At 33.0% G+C, this 19,993-nt stretch overlaps 1 protein-coding gene across 3 annotated transcripts in view; it reads right to left on the bottom strand.

The window, feature by feature from the left end:
* VPS13A (vacuolar protein sorting 13 homolog A) overlaps positions 1–19,993 on the bottom strand; it is a 116,863-nt gene that overhangs the window by 11,877 nt on the left and 84,993 nt on the right. The window contains exons 54-69 of one of the 3 annotated variants that reach the window (XM_034410200.3): positions 18,805–19,037; positions 18,023–18,176; positions 15,426–15,572; positions 15,020–15,101; positions 14,186–14,255; positions 13,671–13,779; positions 13,386–13,499; positions 12,354–12,499; positions 12,179–12,260; positions 7,440–7,553; positions 6,977–7,052; positions 6,692–6,855; positions 6,349–6,394; positions 5,749–5,872; positions 4,729–4,843; positions 1,866–2,904 (exon numbers count right to left, since the gene is read on the bottom strand). In XM_034410200.3, the coding sequence (XP_034266091.1) occupies positions 2,899–2,904; positions 4,729–4,843; positions 5,749–5,872; positions 6,349–6,394; positions 6,692–6,855; positions 6,977–7,052; positions 7,440–7,553; positions 12,179–12,260; positions 12,354–12,499; positions 13,386–13,499; positions 13,671–13,779; positions 14,186–14,255; positions 15,020–15,101; positions 15,426–15,572; positions 18,023–18,176; positions 18,805–19,037 (1,782 nt within the window). In that variant the 3' untranslated portion in view covers positions 1,866–2,898. Of the gene's footprint in view, positions 1–1,865; positions 2,905–4,728; positions 4,844–5,748; positions 5,873–6,348; positions 6,395–6,691; positions 6,856–6,976; positions 7,053–7,439; positions 7,554–12,178; positions 12,261–12,353; positions 12,500–13,385; positions 13,500–13,670; positions 13,780–14,185; positions 14,256–15,019; positions 15,102–15,425; positions 15,573–18,022; positions 18,177–18,804; positions 19,038–19,993 lie in introns of those variants that run through there. The other 2 variants (XM_034410199.3, XM_034410198.3) reach the window with 2 other exon arrangements.

The following is a 19,993-nucleotide window of genomic DNA, read 5'->3' on the forward strand; positions in this document are numbered from 1 at the left end:
CCTGATATATATTATCCATACATTGTTTTTATTGAAGTTTTCTGAGTACAAGTAAAATTCTCCATTATATTGTTATTTTCATCCTGTTCTTGGCAAGAAAGTTTTAAACACTACATTGCACTGTATTAATCCCACAATACTGGAAAATTCCAACCATTAATGGATTTGAATTGTAAGCTGCCCAGAATCATTGATTGATTGAATGAATGAATGATTCAGTTGTAATTTGTGACCCAATCATTTCCGAAGTTACCTAATATGTATAATCAGAAACCAAATCTAATTGACATAAAGGATTTGAGGAATAATAAATATGTTGTGCTCTTATTGGATTTCTACTTTTGTAAGTAGATTCATAGAAAGATGAAGTAAGATTCATAGAAAGAATTAAAAAAAAATGTTTGCTCCTTGAGTAAACAATTTCTACTTATATAAGCTGATCTTAAGAAAATATTTATTTAATTACCTCATTCAGAAGGATAAATGACTCTTGGATAATGAAGCCATAGAATAAGAGAAGGCACCTACCCTACTTTTATTATTTATGGTGCTTATGAATTCATCAAAAAGTTTATTTTATTTGTCCATATATCTAAAGTGAGATAACACTGTTCATTATGCTGTTTACTTAGACTTATGGTTGTTGTCACAATAGAGACAAAGCTCTACTGCATAAAGTTGCCACTTCTTTTCTTAGTGCCAAGTTATATGCACTAACAAAAGGTTCAGGTTAGGTTTGAAGAAAAAAATGCATTTTCTTTTTTAAAAAAAACCTCTATAGTAGTAGGTCCAGAGATCTGTTTTTGTTTATCAATAAACCCAATATTTCAAGCAAAAAATATAGGCCATTTGGCTGGCCAAACTGAAAAATTATTCAGTATCAGTGAGTATATTACAAATACGATTGTTGGAAACATTTTGACTCGAAGACCCTATCCCAGAAATAATCCATTGCAAATCCAAGTTCTTTTCCTGTTTTCTGATAAAAAATAACCTTTGTGGTTAGGTCTTTTAAAGCTATATTTTCCTAAGAAAATTGGATTTTAATAGCATTGTAATGTAAATGAGGACGCAGAGTGCTGGGGGCAATATGCTGAAATTGTAAATTGCCCAGATAGTGCTGTAAAGCACTAAAGGATGGTATACAAGTCTAAGTGCTATGCTATTGTAATTACTAATATATAAAAGTAAAAGAAATTTTATAAAATTTTATAAAATAAACAACTGAATTTAAACCTATTATATACTTCAAAGATGACCCATGGATCATCACTGTCAGATGAAACAGAAATAGCCACATATAAACTACATATACTTTTAAAATAAAACAACAGTAAAAAAAACAAACCATCAATTTAGGTTTCTATGTTTCGGAAACTTTAGCTACCAAGATCAAGTTTAGAATGGAGTGGATTTCTTTCTCTAGATTCATTAAGAAACAGATCACAGAATAGACCCTATGTAGAATTATTAAAATAATCTTTGAATATTCTAAATTTTCTTTTGTAGGCAAGAAGCAAATTTGCAAATGGAAAATTGGCTCATTAGTAATATAGTTTTTACTGATTGGCCATCCAAATATTTCAAATTTGTATTATTTCTGCATACACTTATATTCAGGTCATTATTAGAGTTTTATTTTAATCAGAGAAATAAAATCTATTCGCTCTACATTTAATAAAATAGTTTAAAATAAATGAAAATATAAAAGCAAAATATATGGTAAACTAAGTCTCTAAGGATGAAAGTATGTAAGACATAAAGCTATCAATTTTGATAGACGAAACTTTTCTATTAAAAATTTAGAAGAGAGAGAAGTAAGGCTAGGAAAAATGGTGTGAAAATTTGAACAGAAGAAATCAATCTTTTCTTATATAGACTTATTTATTGTTATTACAGAATAAAGACAATATACCTAAAAAGAATATAAGACAATATTAACATCCACAATGTATGTGAGAACACAAGACACTGTATTCATATATAAAAGGAATTTTTCTAAAAAACGCACAAATGATTTAAAGCATTAAAATAAAGGAATGGAAAATACAGTACTTTAACAAGGACTACATAATCTTTTGACAATATTTTCAATTAAGTAATTATCACAAGATTATGGTCAATGTCAAACAATGTTTCAATGTGACAATTGAAATATAGACAAATTAAATAACAAATTCTTTTAATTTATGTTGCTGATTAGAATATATTTTAAAATTTACATGTAAAACACAATTTTATAACAATTATTGGAATTTTTTCTCTGGCAGTCTTATAAAAGAAATGTAACATTCAGCTGTTGCAATTCAACAAGGCATACATTATTATCCTAACTGTTATCATCATCATCATCATCATCATCATCATCATCATCATCATCATCATCATCACTACCACTAATATGGCACAAAGTCCATTTCCTGTAGGCCTGTCTTTTCTGTAAGCATGAGTAAGAGAAGAAAGAAGCAGAAGAGTTAGTTGATGCTAGTCAGTTTGGGTTGAAATTTTAAATGCAAGAGAATGAAAGAACAAAATTAAAGATGAGGTGTAGCTTTTGAATTATAGCATGCAGAAGAAAAACACTACTCAGTGGAGTATGTTAATCCTATATTTCAACCTCTTATTCAACCAACTATTTAAATATGTCCTAAGATTTTTTTGAATTTAAAAAGCACAAGCTAAACTGGCTCATGGCTACGTAAGGTAAAATAATTTACATTTTGTAGATCAGTGAACTTATAAATTTTATAACTAAAGCATAAAACAGAAAACCTTGAAAAAAGATAACTTGTGATCCAAACAGCTTTGCTCTTGCTTTCAATAGATTTCCTTTCTTCCTTGGAATGTAATGTAACTCCCTGGAGGCATACCAGATTTATGGATCATGGTACCAACTACTCAGAGCTAAAATTAAAATTTGTAAATAAATTGGAACATACTATAATTGCAATTCATGAATACTTTCTAACTGACTGAACACTATTATTTCTAGCTGAATTTGCACAGATTTAGACAGCAGGATGTGAAATGAGTGATTATGTTATCTTGCTGAACTAGAATACAAGGAAAAGTAGAGGAACTGCTTAGCAGGCAGTCAAGGTGTTTTTATTTTTATTGTTACTGATATGAGGCCAGAACTTCAAAGCTCAGTTCAAATTTCAACAATTTTATGGAAGAATCTACTCAATCTAGTTATTTGGCTATTTAAAAGTTATACTTACTATTCTAACTTATACATAATTTAAGAAGTAAACAGTTACTATACTCATGTTATTGATAATTTTTTTTCCTCACGCTGAAGACAGCTTCAATAGGAAAAACAAATTAAATTTCCATAAAATATTGAAAATAACTGACAAGATTCATTTAATATGTTATAGTATAAATTCCTCCTTATTTTTTTCTGAATTTTATAAGCAATAATTATTATTCCAAAGTACAAAAGATACTATTACTACCTTTTGTAACATTTATTACAAATCTTAAAATAAAAAAAGTGTAACAAGAACATTTGGTTAAATGCATTAAGTTTACTTTAAAAATTATCTATCATTGTTTCTTGTTTTGCAAAAAGCCACTATTTTAAACTTAAAGCTTTGGGGGGAAAATTTTAATAAGAGTTTTTTTATTTTAACCATCACTAGAAAACATTTTATTGATAGTCCTGCATATATACACTCATTTGTCCTAGGCATGGTGTGTGGACTGTCTTTTAGATAAATTATTGCTAGTTTGACTATTGTTGTATTTTTTTATTTATCACCAATAGAAATGGAATATATAAAATCAGTTCATTAAAAACGGATTTCTAAATCAGTTCTTTTGAAAACAGAAAATGTAACAAAAATACATTTATATAGCTAAACTTAGCATTTGAAAAATTCCTCTAAATTACTAAAAATTTAAAACTGTCTCTAGATTAAAAATTCTATTTAAAGATATGTAAATAAAACAAAACTAATAGTCCTACTAAAACTTTAATTTCATTCAAAATGAGATTTTAGGTGTTCAGCTGCATATTGAAATTATGTTTATCAACCATATTAATTCTATTTCTAAATGTGCAGATATGTTTTCATATATTAGATTTAATATATTAACTTAAAAATAAATATTCTATATAGATTGAATTAAAATCGCAATGACTACTTTCATATAGTAAAAAAAGAATATTTATCAATGTTTCTATCCATAAATAAATGGTTCCATGCATGGAGAAAGGGGGCTAGCAGGAAAGAAAATATCCAGGCTAGGAAGAAAATTATGTATAAGGGGGTTTAATAATCTCCTGACTCTGCAGAAGATCAGATGTATTTTCACCCAATAAATCTGTCTTGACTATTATTTTTTTGGGAAAAAATGAATATAGATTTTAAATCATTGTACCTAAAGAGCCAAGTCCTTCCGAGGTGGGTAAAATAAGGACCCAAATTGTTGGGGGCAATATGCTGACACTATAAACCACTTAGAGAGGGCTGTAAAAGCACTGGAAAGCGGATATAAGTCTAAGTGCTATTGCTAAAGGGAATATTTTCACTACTGGAACCAAGTGGCACATTATCATATTCTTATAATTATTCAAAATGTGATTCATATTTATGGCAAGTTAAAAAAATGTGCAGTGTTAAAATCACTCTACTTCTAGAAAGAGAAAAATATATTCAAATATATAATGTATAATCTGTTATATTAAATATGTCATATTTTTTGGCTGTTTACTCTCTTCACCTGTAACATTTGACTTCCAGCACCATCTCTTAATCTGTACGGTCTAATGACTCCATCGTCCCCAAAGAAGCGTGGAGGACGCAGGCTTAGGACATCTTCAGAAGCATTTGTAGCTCTGAAATTACAAGTTTAATGATTATGCACTTACGAGATAATATTGGCATATCTATTTAAAAGATACAACCCAAGCTGTAAATAAGATTACATACTTTTTCCCCATATATTTCTCTGAACAGTACTATTTAATAAATAACAGTACTATTTAATAAATATGTTATAATTGTACACTGATATGCAGATGCAGCAACTTTAACAAAACAGCTATTGTCTCCAGTAAATTTCATGGTGTAGTTAAGGCTGGGTTGCTTTAAAAATGAAAAAAATTAAGCCACAGATTTGCTCTTTTTTTGTCTTTGGATGGCCAATGCAGTACCCCCTAAAAATTCTTATAGCCATGGGGGTATTACAGTTCTGCCACACTTGCGTATCTGTCTCATCTCTTACGACTATAATCGGGATAGCAATTTTTGTCATAAATTATTACGGTCTTAAGTCAAGTTGAACCAACTTTTACAACAATTTTACAGCAGTCGTAAAGCAAAATTCATCTTCCCCAATGGGAGCTGTTTTGCCAAAATTGGGGGAGGGGGAAGAGTAACAAATTGCGATCATGTGACTGCAACATGCTGCAAATGGTTGTAAATGCAATCCCATTTTGCCCATTGCCCAAACTGCGATCAAGTAAGGGTGGGTGTGCTTTGACGATTTTAAGTATAAATACAGGTTTTAAGTATAAGTCACTTTTCCCAAGGTGCTGTAACTTTGAACCATCTTTAAATGAACTGTCGTTAAGTTGAGGCCTACCTGCTGTTTTGCTATAATGTACTACTTTGCTCATGTAAAGATAACGAGAACAACAGTTTTAGTAGTATATAGATAAGATTTGCATTTCTGATAGTGAAAATATTTAAAGATAATAGACAAATTTATAGAGAAACAATTAGACATTTATAGTCTTGCCTTTTAATTCCTTGAAAAGTGCTGCTAGCCATATCTATTATTCCTCCAGTAGGCCTTGCCACTGCTCCTACTAATCCTTTTCCAACTCCTTTGAAGAAGCCTGCTGCTCCTTCCTTTTGGGCTCCTAGAGGAAAAACCAACAACATTTAAAGGAAGCATTAAATAAAAATCTATATAAAAATTTGTCAAAAGTTCTATTCAAAGTTATTTTATCTATTTTTTTTACTGAAAAAAAACAAGGAACTTTCCCTTCCCACATGGCTTTTAAAAGCCAAATCAGACTGAGAGCAAAGCATCTGGTTTTCTGACTACAGCCTTCTAAAAGAAGAAATGGGAGAAATAGCTATTACAGCAGCAGCAGAGGACATAATAAACATGATAAAATATGAATTGTTTTTCCTACTTGTAAGGGCAACCATTAGATGAAAAAAATAATTCCCTTGCAGCTGCCCATATCCAGTCAAGCTGTTACAAATGAATTCCTACTAAAAATTGTTAATTTGCAATACTTTCTTTCATACTATGAGAGAAAGGTCATATATTATTAACTACTATAATATGAAACAATGATTTTTTTTCATTTTATTAACAGTAAGTTACCTCTTATTGGCTTGGTTACTATTCCTGTTATGCCACTGACAAAACCCTGTGAATAGAGACAAATATTTCATTTTCCACCCCAAATGGAATGTATATTTTAAGTATTTTCTATGTTAAAATTTAAATAATTTATATTAGTCAAAGTATTGAATCATAAAAAGTAGTTAATTTAATTATTTCCTCCATCTATATAAATTGTCAACCTAAATCACAATCAACTTTATCATTAATGAAATTTAAAAATTGTAATAAAAGGAGACAGTAACATATGAATGAACTGCCCCAGCTCTTACAATCTACTACTCTTGAGGCCATTCTAAACATTCAAATATATATTTCTTACAGATACTAAGCCTTTTCCTCCACGAGTAAAGCCCTCCTTCAGGCCAGTAGGTTGCTTATTCATTGCTTCCCGTCGTTTCTGCTGATAATCTTCATCCATAGTTATTGCTGCTACTCCTTTAGCCATAGCACCAGTTATTCTTGAAGCAGCACCAGCTAGTCCACCTATTACGGTATCATAAAATATATTTTTTATTAAAATTAGAAATTTTAAATATAATAAAAGCACAATATATATATTGTGAATATATGGCATTTCTGAATCCATGTTAAAAATAATACTTACCAACAGCGCCACCGACTAAGGCTTTCAATCCTAGTGCCATTCCTTCTACAAATTCTTCTGGACCCTGGATAGCCCCCTGAGAAAAGAACAAAAATATGAAAAAAATTACTATTTTACTATAACGATAAATTTTCCAATTAAAAAAATGAAGTAAATACAAGCAAGCACGCAAAGTATAAAGTGTATCTGATTCTCACTATAAGTAATGTAGGAAGTAAAATAGGAAAAGTAAAGCCTTGGATAATGACATCTAAAGCCATTTATGGCTAAGCTAAGTAGTTGATTCTTACTGAAACCGATAAGCAAAGGTTAGTAGTACCTTTGTTCTCTTCTACTGAGATTGAAGAATTTCAAAACTTGCTATCATTCCACATTTCTGTAGAATTTTATATAAAGTGAATACAACTTTTCCATAGCCAACGTTTACAAACATAGCAAATCCTTGTATAGATAATAAACATACCTGATAAGGTTCATAAAAAAATGCTTCGACTCCTTCAGACAAATCTCTTATGAATCCAAATGGATTGCCCAAAACATCCAGACCAAGAACAAGAACATACATTTGTTTAATAGCCTGAAATAAAAATCAGGTTTTATGAAAAAAAAAGTTTTTAACAGTAATTTGAAACAACTGACATTTACTTTTTTCTGTAAAAAAGTAAAACATTTGATGCAACAAATGTTTTTTTGTAAGTATATTGATGCAACAAATGTTTGAAATCTAAACTAAAAATGCCTCTCTGGATTTCCATTTGTAGAAGGGAAATTGGTATTGTGGAGAAACAGAAATGGCTAATTTGCAGCCCTCACAGAAGATGGATATTATACAGTAAAAAAAGCAATTTTCTTTCCTGTCAAATACTTCCTGTCTACTTTCCTCTGTCCCAGCACTGTTGTCATTACAGATAGTCCTCAATTTATTATTGTAATTGAGCCCGGAATTACAGTTAAGTCACTGTGGATATACACTGAGGCATTCATGACTAGATTTGAACTTATGACAGGTTTTTTAAATAACTGTCATTAAATAATCGTTATGTAAATCCATTTTTGGCATTTTGGGGGGCCAAAAACCAGAAGTAAATGACAGAAAGCAGGCAAAACAATGCAAATTGTAGTCACATAACTGTGGAATACTGCAAATGGCTGTAAAGATCAGCTGGCTGCCAAGTGCTTCTAAATGTAATCATATGACTGCAGGGTGTATGCTTATGTACAGTCATCATAACTCTGAAAACAGGTGGTAAGTAGTTCTGAAGAGGCCCATTATAATTTCAAAAGGTTAAGTAACCAGTCCATAAATTGAGGACTACCTGTATCATTCACGGTTTTATATTGCTGTGAATGGGTAATATTAGACTTCCTGAAAAGGCAAAAGCAAATGAAGAAGTTTAAAATATTTATAGATATTTTAATTGTAATTTTTCAGTTTCTGAAAATTTAAAAATATTCTGTCAATGTGTACAGATAAAGTTTATCACTGTTATATGCATACTTGAAAAAGCAGACTAGAGGCAAGATATAGGAAGATTCTGTATAGGTTTGGTACAATTTTGGCGAGTTTGGGTTTTATCTTGCAACTGATTTTCCAGAGAGATGTCATGGTTGAAATAGGATGGATGGATGGATGGATGGATGGATGGACAGGCAGAAAAGATTGTGGAATCCTTGACTGTCAGGGCTGGAATTTCCTGGCTTTTATGTAAGTTGCTGTAGGTCAAGGAAAGAAGGCAACCTAGGTTTTCAAAGGTGTCACCTACCAAGTTCTGCTTCTGAAATAATGAAATGATTTTTTCCTTCGGATTGTGTCACTCTGGTGAAAGTGACATATCCCTTCCTGACAATAAAGCAAAATTCTTGTTATAGAATTACTATGGAAAGAATCTGAATAGAAATTTGGACAGAAGAAAATTCCATTTGGAAAAGTTTGGAAGCACAGGAGTCCTCTCTGAAAGGAAATATTCTTCACTAAAGCAACGAAGTAGTAAATGAATAAATTGATTCTGAATCTAATCCTGTATGATTTGTGTTCCTACAATAAGATGTATTGGAAGGCAGATGTAATAACAGAGGTGGCAAAGTTGGTTCTTATGGGATTTTTTTCTGATTACAAAATCTACACAAGATCATATTATCTGGCAGTCAGATTTTGTAATAGACTTCAATATATATATGCACATTTAACACACACTAAAACTCAAAAGATCTGTATCAGTCTAACTTTTTTCCCCCTCTCAATATGAACAGAAACAGAATTAAAAAGCCCACCTGAGGTATATTTTATAGTGGCCCCTATGTTTAAAATATTTAGTATTAAAACTAGCTTGAGAACTGGGAACTGGCTCAAATTGAGAACTGGGAACTGGCTGGGAACAAAATGAAATTGGCAAATAAATTCCAATAGCAGATATTTTATCATAAGAAGGAAAAAAATGTGCTATTTATTGACACATGGTGGATTTTGAGGAATGTTGCCTTCTATTACCCCCTAGTGGCCTGTTAATGAACATGCCTTCATTTTGTATAATAATCTGCTGTTTAGTCAATAGAATTTGGAGCTTGAAAAATCCTGAACCTGGAAGCAGAGGCATCCATAGTATGAGAGAAAGAAATTGCGAAATAAGCTTTGCACTGTTGTGATATAGGCTATAACTCTTTTGTACATGTTCATGACCTTGCATATGTGTATGAAAGAGGTGGAACTTGCAGTACAATGCTTGTTTTGTCATTGTGAACCTGTATAAGCCTCTGCCTGGCAGCCTGGCTGTGTCAAAAACAGGAGGCTGTTACAGATAAAGCTGTGAGGCTGACTGATGCTTGTTCTAAAACAGGGGTGCCAAACTCTATTTCATTGAGGGCCGCATCGGGGGAGCCAGGGGGAGCCAGGGAAGCATGACGCTCTCTACATGGGGCTCCCCTTGAAGAGCACTCAAGAGGCTCCAACTGGTCCAGAATGCGGCTGTGCGGGTCATTATGGGGGCGACATGGCGCACCCATGTAATACCTCTCCTGCGTGAGCTGCACTGGCTCCCGGTGGTCTTCTGGGTGTAATTCAAGGTGTTGTTACCACCTTTAAAGCGCTCCATGGCTTAGGACCGGGGTATATACGAGATCACCTTCTGCCGCCGATAGCCTCCCACCGGCCAATACGCTCCCACAGAGGGGCTCCTCAGGGTGCCGTTGGCCAAACAATGTCGACTGGCGACACCCAGGGGTAGAGCCTTCTCTGTGGGGGCACCAGCCCTCTGGAATGAGCTGCCCCTAGAGGTTCGTATGATCCCCGACCTGCGTACCTTTCACCGCGCCCTGAAGACTCTTTTATTCCAACAAGCTGGGCTGGCCTAATAGGAATTTTTAAATTGGGTGTTGGTTAGTTTTTAATTTCGTGGCCAAATTTTATATATTTGTTTTTAAATAGTTCTTAAATTTTGTGGTTTATATGTGTTTTAATATGGCTGTACACCGCCCTGAGTCCTTTGGGAGAAGGGCAGTATAGAAGTTCAATAAAATCTAAATCTAAATCTAAATGACCAGCTTGATATCACTTGTGTCAGGGGCGCCTGTGATGGCCCGAGCTCTCTGTCAGTGAAAACGGGTTCCCGAGCTCCGTTTTCGGCTGCGATGGCCTCCTGCAATCCTCTGCCAGCGAAAAAAGAGCTTGGGACAGTCACATGCACACTGTGGGCTGGTTCTTCGCTGTTTCAAGGGTGGCCCCACGAGCCAGAACTAAGCATTCCATGGGCCGGATGCAGCCCACAGACCTTGAGTTTGTCACCCTTGCTCTAAAACAGGCTGCCAATTCCTGTTCTAGGCAGACCTTATGCTTCCAACCTGCATTCTGATTATGCACAGGTTTCTTAAATCTAGAGCTTCTTCTTTGGTTTCATGGAATGAATATTCTTTGAGATGCATTGTTTTTCATTCTCAGCTCATACTGAATGTTAGCGTTTCCAGCAACAATTCTAGTATTCCAAAATCAGTTAAGAAGATTTAGTGATTGTTGTGTAAAATGTCCGTCTCTCTCTCTCTCTCTCTCTCTCACACACACACACACACATAAACACATCAGAAATGCATATACTTTTTTCTTATTGTTATATTATTTTTATAGTTAGTCCCTGACTTACAACCAGTCACTTAATTTACAGTTTGACGTTATAAGAAACTCACACAAAACTACTTATGTTCTATCCTTGAAGTTACAATTGCTGCACCACCCCCATAATCACATGATCACATTTTAGCCAATTGGCACCCTGTTTGGAATTTCCCTTCTGGAAACACGGGGACTCTGGGGTGTGTGAGTTTGGGGATGTGGAGAAATTAAAACCTTGGGGGTGAAGGCTTCTTTTTTCCACCCCAGCACTGTAGGTCTGACACACATACTCAAACAAACACACAGAAGGGAATGTTGGGAGAATACGACTGCATCTGAAGATCTGAGCTTTTTCCCCAGCTTTTCTTCTCTTCAGAAACATTATGTTTGTTAGTTTTCTGGCTAGAAAGTTAACAAACACAATGTTCTGTAACGATAAAAAGGCTTTTTACCCTTTCTAAACATTGCATTTGCTAGCATCTGTAGAGGGGACAGAAACCACTCTCCAGGGCTGCAGAAAAGAAGCTTAACTTCCCTTCTCCAGGACATCACAGCAGTTCCCTTTGGCACACTGAAGGAGAAAGGAAACTTGAGACCCTAAAGATCCAAGCTTCATTTTTCTGGCTAGCATGGCAGTTTTCTTCTACATATGAATGGAAGGGGAAAGCTCGTAGTGGGCTGCAGAAACAAAGCTTGGATCTTTAGGATTGCATCTTCATTTCTATAAACCAGGGCAGGAATTCCCTTCTACTGTTTGGACAGACAGCTCCTTTGTTCTGTCCACTCAATTACCTGGCAATTGCTTAATATTTGCAACAGAAAAGGTCAGAGTTGCAGTCTTTGAGCAAGTAGTCATATGGACACCTTGCTTAATGGCTGCAACACCTAAAACCAAAATTCCAGACCCAATTGAGGTAAGTCAAGTCATGCCTGCATTTTTCTAATTCTTTTTTAAAAATTTTATTTAAAAAGGAAAGTAAAGAAAACAAGGACAACTGGATCTTTGATAGATACATTTTTGCTTCTGCCTAGCTAATCAATGTAGCATTTCAGCTACATGGAAAAAGTGCTCATATGGTTAATTCACATTGGCTTATACTAACCTGCTTTGAATAATGCATGATAACTGCCCACTGCAATTGTTGGGTAGTACAGAAGTGATAGTTCAGTTCAAAGAAAGCCAACCTAAAATAGGCAAATCACATACATAAATGAAAAATAAAATAAAGTTTGTTTACTATTCTAATTAAGACCATTGTATTAATGTAGTCTACATACTTAAGAACAACATCCTGCACATCTGTAAGTGTGGCCCCAATGCTCTTTAACAAGAGGTTTAAGGACTGAACAGGAATCAGTTCCTTGTGTTTTTCATCCTTGTTGCTGTCTTCTCCACCAGCACTGAGTGAAAAGCTTAAATGCAGCTGAAAGGAAAAATCAATAAATGAATTGGAAGACTCTTAAAACTTTGAATAATATTCTAATTCTTGAAAGATTTTGTTGTTTCCGTAAGAATTATTGATCATTTGTCAATAGTTATAGCCATATTGCCTTGTACAATCCATGCCAATATTGCAGACAACCATCTATTTTGTTCTATCAACTGCTTTTACAGTATTTTTTTTAAAAAATTGGAAAATCAAACTTTGCTACCATCTGCATTGTTCTGCAATACAGGTAGTTCTTGTTTAACAACTGCTTCATTTAAAGGCTGTTTGCAGTTACAACTATGATGAAAAAGTAACTTTGCAACCAATCCTTACATTTACAGCCTTCACAGGTCTGTAAAACAAAGCTGAAGTAAGATTGTAAGTACAGTCACAATTTCACTTAGTGATCACTTTGGGATCCCAATTGGATCACTAAACAAGGTCTGTTTTTATTTTATCCTTTTATTCTGTTTTATTTGGGATTGTGCAACTAAAGCTAATATACTTTTCCAATAAAACTCAACAACTCTTTATATGTTGGATGTAGCTTTCCCCCAAATATTTTTGTAATTTTTAATGTGAAAAATTATTGATGCTACTCAATTTTGTTGGTTATCTGTTGAATTAAGTATTTATTGTGGTAGGATGCATCATTCTGTTGACAGTTATATTTTTGTTTTCATATTTGGAACCTGTAGCTCTTAGTAAAACTAGTCCTGCTGCTTTTCCCTAAGAGTACTGGAGCTTATTAAAATGGCAGAATTTTTATTGAAATCTCCTGATAGATTTATGAGGATTATAAATACTGATAGGCATTTGTTCTTACTTAATACTCATTGCTAACTCTATTTAAACAAGCAAATGTTACATTGATGGCTACCTTGATTGGAGAGATATGAAAATATTCATATAAACTGATTTGTGATGTGTCAGTTGATACTGCATTCTTTAATTCTTCCTGTGCAGATTCTATATCCTTTTTAAAAAGTTCAACCTGTGAAAAATTTGACAACAGGTAGTAAGTCTTAAAACTTTATAAACAATACTGATATATATTTTTACATAGCAGTTCATATGTAGTACACAGTCGATTAAAAAAAGAGACTGGGATTATGTAATGATTTGTTGTTGCATTACTTAAAAAATATCCTATAGGAATTCATACCTCTTGGTCTTTGGGAAGTTCATCAACAAGTGTAAAGAAATCGGACAGCGCATATAGGAAACCAAGATCTAATCTGAGATCCATCTCTTGAATTAAAACTTTAAAATACCTATTAAAAAGTTGAAACCATTAAATAGTAGAAATATGTAACTATTAGCTATGCAACTGTTTCAACTTCAAGAATGAAAAAAAATGCCTCAGTGAATAGGTAACCAAACAATTCATATAACAATACTTTATGCATTTATGTTAAACCTTTATAAAATTAATACAAAAAACAGCAAACACATTAATTCTAATATTAGATTTTACTGTAATCATGTCTACTCAAAAGAAAAAAAATCAGTAGTTATAATACAATTTATTTCTAACTAAATAAAGTTTCCCATTCCAATGGTAAAAGACTGCAGTGCAATGCTATACATATTCAGTCAGAAATAAATTCCAATAATTTCAAATGGAGAAAGTTACAATTGCGTCCTTAAGTTAAGATTGGAAAAAGCATAAATACTTACTTTATGCGTGATATCTGAGAATGTCCTGCAGTTCTCATAACAATACTGACATCAGTAAATGGCTTGGGTTCTATAAAAATTCCAAACATATTCTCATGGAGGATATAATTTATTTTAATATACAAAAGGTAATATATGTAATTGATACAATTTGCAATGATAAAATATCATTTGATATCATTTGCGAAGGATGCAATGAATGAGTTGAATAAAGGAATCAAATAATTACAACACACACACACATACACACACAGAGAGCATATAGCATATGAGAGCAATTGAAGCCATTTATTAAAATGAGAAGTACACATTCACAAACATTTTAAATTCTAAATCCTAGCAGGTGCATGCTTACGATAGTTTAGTGACATCAATGATTAATAATTTTAAGATTTCAATGTCATTAGCTAAACCATCTTAAATTAAGATTTGTAATTTGTAATAGTTCCAGGCTCACTGTACATTTGATAAGTGAGAGCAGTCTGAACAAATCAGTTTGTTCAGTGATAGAAATGTTCTCTCCAGATTATTTCCACACTTGGAAAGGTAATCATTTTTCCTCTAAAAATGTTTGATTACTCTTATTTATTGAAAAGCACTTCATCCAAGTGAAAAAGGGCAAGTATTTCTGTAATGTTTTCACTTAAAAGTTATATATGTTCAGTTTCTAACAAATTTAGGAAGAAATATATAAATGAATTAACAAGATCTAATTTATCTTACTTTACTCTTTTGCATTGTAAAGGGCTTTTTATTAGTATATTTTAATTTACTTTTCCTTAAGTTATTACAGATGCAAGAAAAGCATAATAATCTATTAAACTGTTAACAAACCTGAATCCAATGAGACGGACTTGGGAGGTTTAATGGGATAGAAGACAAAAGGAAATATGGCTCCAGGAATCTGATTTTGTATCTGATAGGAGCAATTACAGGACAATACACTACAGGTTAGAAATGTTTTCACTTTAACATAAATTGTTATGTCCTAGTTTACAAATTTGAAATGCAGAATTCCCCAAACAGAAGTCTTAATCTACAGAAGTCAGCAGCTAATCATGCCTTATTGGTTTGTCTGTCCAACAAAAGTTCATTTTAAAATTTGAATTTTCATACATTCTTTAAGTATAGCCTAATGCTGATATTTTTAAAACAAGTAAGAGGAAATAGTGTTAAAACTATACATAGATGATTTTCTATTATCTGTTTTTCATCATGAATTGTGGGTAATGTGATATACCTGTATTCTATAGATTTGTACTCTGAAAGAAGACTGATGTTCAGAGGTACTGTATTGTAGTTTTAAAGCTGGCAAAAAGCTTCTTCTCACAGGAAATTCAAATGGCTGCAATATTTTCATGTTATTACCAGTAGGAGTCAAACAGACCTGTTATAAGACAAAATCCAAATTGTAATTAATTTTTAAAATTAACCTTTCAAATCAAAGGTCACAGCATAACTCAAACTAAGCATTTTTAAATTCCATATATTTCTAAGTGACATTTCATATACTTAGCCTTTCAACTGTATGCAATTGTAATGACAATGTTTTAAACTTTATCCAAATATGCTAATCACTTTGTTTTAAAATTAACAACTAAATCTTCCCCAGGATTATTCAGAAATAACTCCAATTCAATTCAATTGAATCTCATCTTTACTAGTAACAGTATATGCTGAAAGAAAGCAGAAATCTAGAGACTGCAGCATAAAACAATCCTGACTACAATCCTGTCTCATTCATTTAAAATTTAGTTACTGAATTTAGCAGTGTTACTTCCCACATGATCTTGCCAAAAGAACATCAGCAATATAAGAAGTAGAGGTATTTACCATATTGATTTAAAGGAAAAGAAAGCAGGTTAAGATAGAAGTGACAATACTGAAGAGGTTAGGACTACAAACACACACACACATATTTGAAGACAGGCTGAAGAACAATGTTATTTGATATCAGAATCTCTATACCTGGAAACCCAAGTGATATGGATTCCATAAAGGGTTTAAATTCAGTCAAAATGCAGGTATCTGTATATTCTATATCTTTAAGAGACCAAAAATATGTTGAGAAGTTCTTCACTACATTGTCATAGAATCTTAAGACTATCAAGGAAACGAAATACAAGAAACCATGCTATTTATGAAAATAGGAATAGATTTTCTGAAAATTCAAAAATAATCAAATAATCTGTTGTTTTACATAAGAAGTCTACTGTCATGTTAGAAGAGTTTTGCCTTCTTAAGCAACAAGTTCATCTGTTTTCATCCCCAAGTACTGCACTATATGCATTCAAACAAACACATCATATTCAGAAACCTGGAACAGAGAATTGCCTCCTTGGCTGTTATGCTACAGATTATTACTTTTTGCTGCTTGAACCAGTGCAAAAAAAAAATGATGATGTGGTCAAATTGAAAAGCATAAATCTTAAATAAGGACCAGCACTGGGACAAAGAAAGAAAAAAAGTTTTTCTCTCAGGAACTGAGTATACTGGGAAATAATGCTCCCCAATGCCCTCTAAACACTTACATGATGGGCTAGTCTAGACACTTCATCAGGTTCTTAAGACAACTGAATATGACAAAGGAGTTTTGCTCAGGAGAGTCAAGAGTGACAGTTGCAAACTGCCCTAGCAATTTAAAGGAGAAGAAATTAGGACCCAGCTGTCCTGAAAACATTGGCCACCAGGCAGGAAATTTCCCATAACTCATAAAAATTACAAAAGCTCAGTAGTTTCAATTACACGTTCAATTGCACATGTTAAACTGGGGGTAGTTTGGTTAATTATATAGTTTCAATAACTCTAGGCTGCAGATCAACCACCCGTTTGAAAAAACAATCGTTATACAGTACAAGCCAGGCTTCCTGTCCCCCTTGCAGCTGAATCACACTGCAGAACAGACACCAAGGCCAGGGATAAGATAGAAAAAAGGTGATGCCACAGCAGACCTGCTGGAACAATTAGGACCAAGCAGATCATGGCTTCCAACTGACTTACCTCAAATCATCTCATGCACGTATCATTAACATGTCCAGACCAGAGCACCTAAAATGATTTTAAGTTACTGGCTGACAATGAAATATAGAGGAAGGCATGATAACATATCCGGGGAAGTGATGGAACAAAGAGGCATTGTGGCTTTGGCCTGAAATAATCATGGTTTTTCTCAGAGTTGTTCTATATTTTTTTTCTGGGCCTTGTCATTCAGGCCTTGACACAAATAGACTATTTCCACAAATTTCACCAGCGCAGGACGAAGCAAAAATACGTTGCTCAACTGCAACATATTAAATTAATTAAATTAAATGCTTCTATGAATTAAAATAAAGTAGTAATTGATCAAAATATTTATAACCCAAACTATCTTAGGGGATTCCAAGATAGGTAATTAAAAACAGCCAAGTAACAACAAAAACTATTCATCCCTCGACTTGGAGAACAATGAAAAACTACTTAAGGAAAATAAGGGCTAATTCATGCTCTTTGGGAAAAACAAAAATATTTTTTTAGAGGATACTGAACAGAAAAGTTTATGCCCCTTTCAATTTGCATAAAATTACAGGAACATTTCCCTCCATGAACTTTTGACTACTTCCAGAAAGTTCTGAACATTGTTCTGAGATCACAAAGGAAAACTACAACAGATGAAGAAAGGGATTTCATCGTCTCTCCCAGGCAGCAAGAAATAGTTATATTGCATAATTTTATTAAATGAAACTTACCAAGCCTCTGCTATGGAACAAATGACATGTATGACATAACATTAGAGAGAGAAAGGGGAAAATGTGTGCACATGCTTGAAAGAATCTGGTATTAGCATAAACTTCAATTTACCGGAATATTATCATCAAGTTCCACTACTTTATTTTCTGTAGGTGAGTTATCACAGTATTCAATAAACTCTTTCTCCAGCTTGTCAGTTTGCTTCACACTTAGTGGCTTCCATCTTGACTTTTTCTTGGGTTTTGTCTCCCAAATTACATCAGAGCTTGCAAATAAATTTTTTTAAAAAATTATCAAATTGTAAAACTATGATAAGCAATAAAACTTCATTAAATCTTTGAGATTTACTAACTTGAAAAACATCTTCATTATCAAAAGTACTTCATATTTTTTAAAAAATTGCATTAAAACTTTTTGGAAATATAAATTATTCTATAACTGAGGTGTACTTATTAAAAAGACACTAGTAGCAATTCAACTGTCATAATCCTCAATTATTTATTGCATATAAATTACATATTCTATCAAGTATTAACTTTAAACTTGGAATTTATGTAGCTGGTGCTTGTAACTGTGCTAATAAATCATTATTACTGGCCTTTAACAATTTTAAAAGCAGCATATGATGGCAAAGTTAAATTGTTTGTGCATAGTTTATTCAGATAGAACATAAAAACCGGCCACCATTTCAACACGTACAAAAGGATTCTAGTTACATTTGGGCTAGTAATAGTTCCTATGCATTATGCTCTCTTCTAGAGTTAAAGAATCTAAATTACAACATAAAATATAATTAACTATATAGTAAACAGTACTAATATTAAGAAAGATTTTAAATTTTAATTTTTTTTAGTTTTTTCAAATGTAAATGGTAAATTGAATATATTAGTTACCTTGTGATTCCAATGTAAGCTATTTCCTGCCTTAAATAGTTATTTACTAAAGAAATTCCAACATCTTGCAATGATACAATTATTTCTTGTTCTGCTAATTCCACTTTTTCACTTTCATATGTCATTTTGAAAACCTTTTCATCTTCAGTGAATAAGATTATACGCTGCAAACCTTCAAAAAATGAAACTATAAAAATGTCCTTGGCTCCCACTTGAAATGGTGTCATCAGGTCCTAAAATAAGAGATAAATATTAATTATCAAACATTCTTCAAAGCATTGTTGCTCAGAAACTTTTTATTTCCAATTTTGATAACAGCAGTGAAGCAGACCAGTAAAAATATGCTGCCTTCTACATGCTTAGATAACAAATTCAGGATAATCCAAGAACAGTTTATTCTGCACCTAAGGCATTCTGAGAAAGCTAGTTGTATAAGACAGTCTAAGAGGAAATTAATTAAATTAAACTAAAATGAAGGTATTTACATAAGATTCTCACAGCTTAAAATAAACTAATCTTTTAATAGGGGGACGTCGTATTTCTTTACTGAAGTCACAGAGAATTAAATTGTAATAATAACATGTAGTGCATCTTACTAACAATGTAGCCTTATTATTATTACACTTTTTAAAGCATCCAGAGGTCAATCTTATGGGGCATGATTGCAATTAATAAATTAACTTATGAGTATATCATATTACCATTTTAAGTTTTATACACACATACAGTATGAACTATATCGCAAAGTATATGTGATGCAGTGTAATTTAAATTCTATGAGTCAAAGGACTATGAAAGGAAAGTACTGTATTTTTTGGAGTATAAGACGCACCAGAGTATAAGATGCACCTACCTTTTTTGGTGAGGAAAAGGAGAAAAAGAAATCTCCCTCTGCCTCAGCAATTTTGTCTCGTTGCAGCAAACAACCTGCTTTACTTTCATTTTCATTTTCAGCATAGCTTGATTAGCACATGGAAAAAAAAATCTGCTCCAGCAATTTACCTCTTTGCAGCAAGCAGCAGAACCCTGCGCAAAACAGCTGAGAGCAAATCAGCTGAGAGTCGGGAGGCCGATCCAATCAACTTGTGCTAATTAGGCTGTGCTAAACTGAAAGGAGCTGTTTTTTCTTGCTGTTTGCTTGCAAGGAGGTAACTGCTGCGAGGCAGAGGCCAAACGGTGGGGGGCAGTG

Source organism: Pantherophis guttatus, chromosome 2 (assembly GCF_059756535.1).
Source record: "Pantherophis guttatus breed Tessera chromosome 2, ASM5975653v1, whole genome shotgun sequence".
Lineage (NCBI taxonomy): Eukaryota > Metazoa > Chordata > Lepidosauria > Squamata > Colubridae > Pantherophis > Pantherophis guttatus.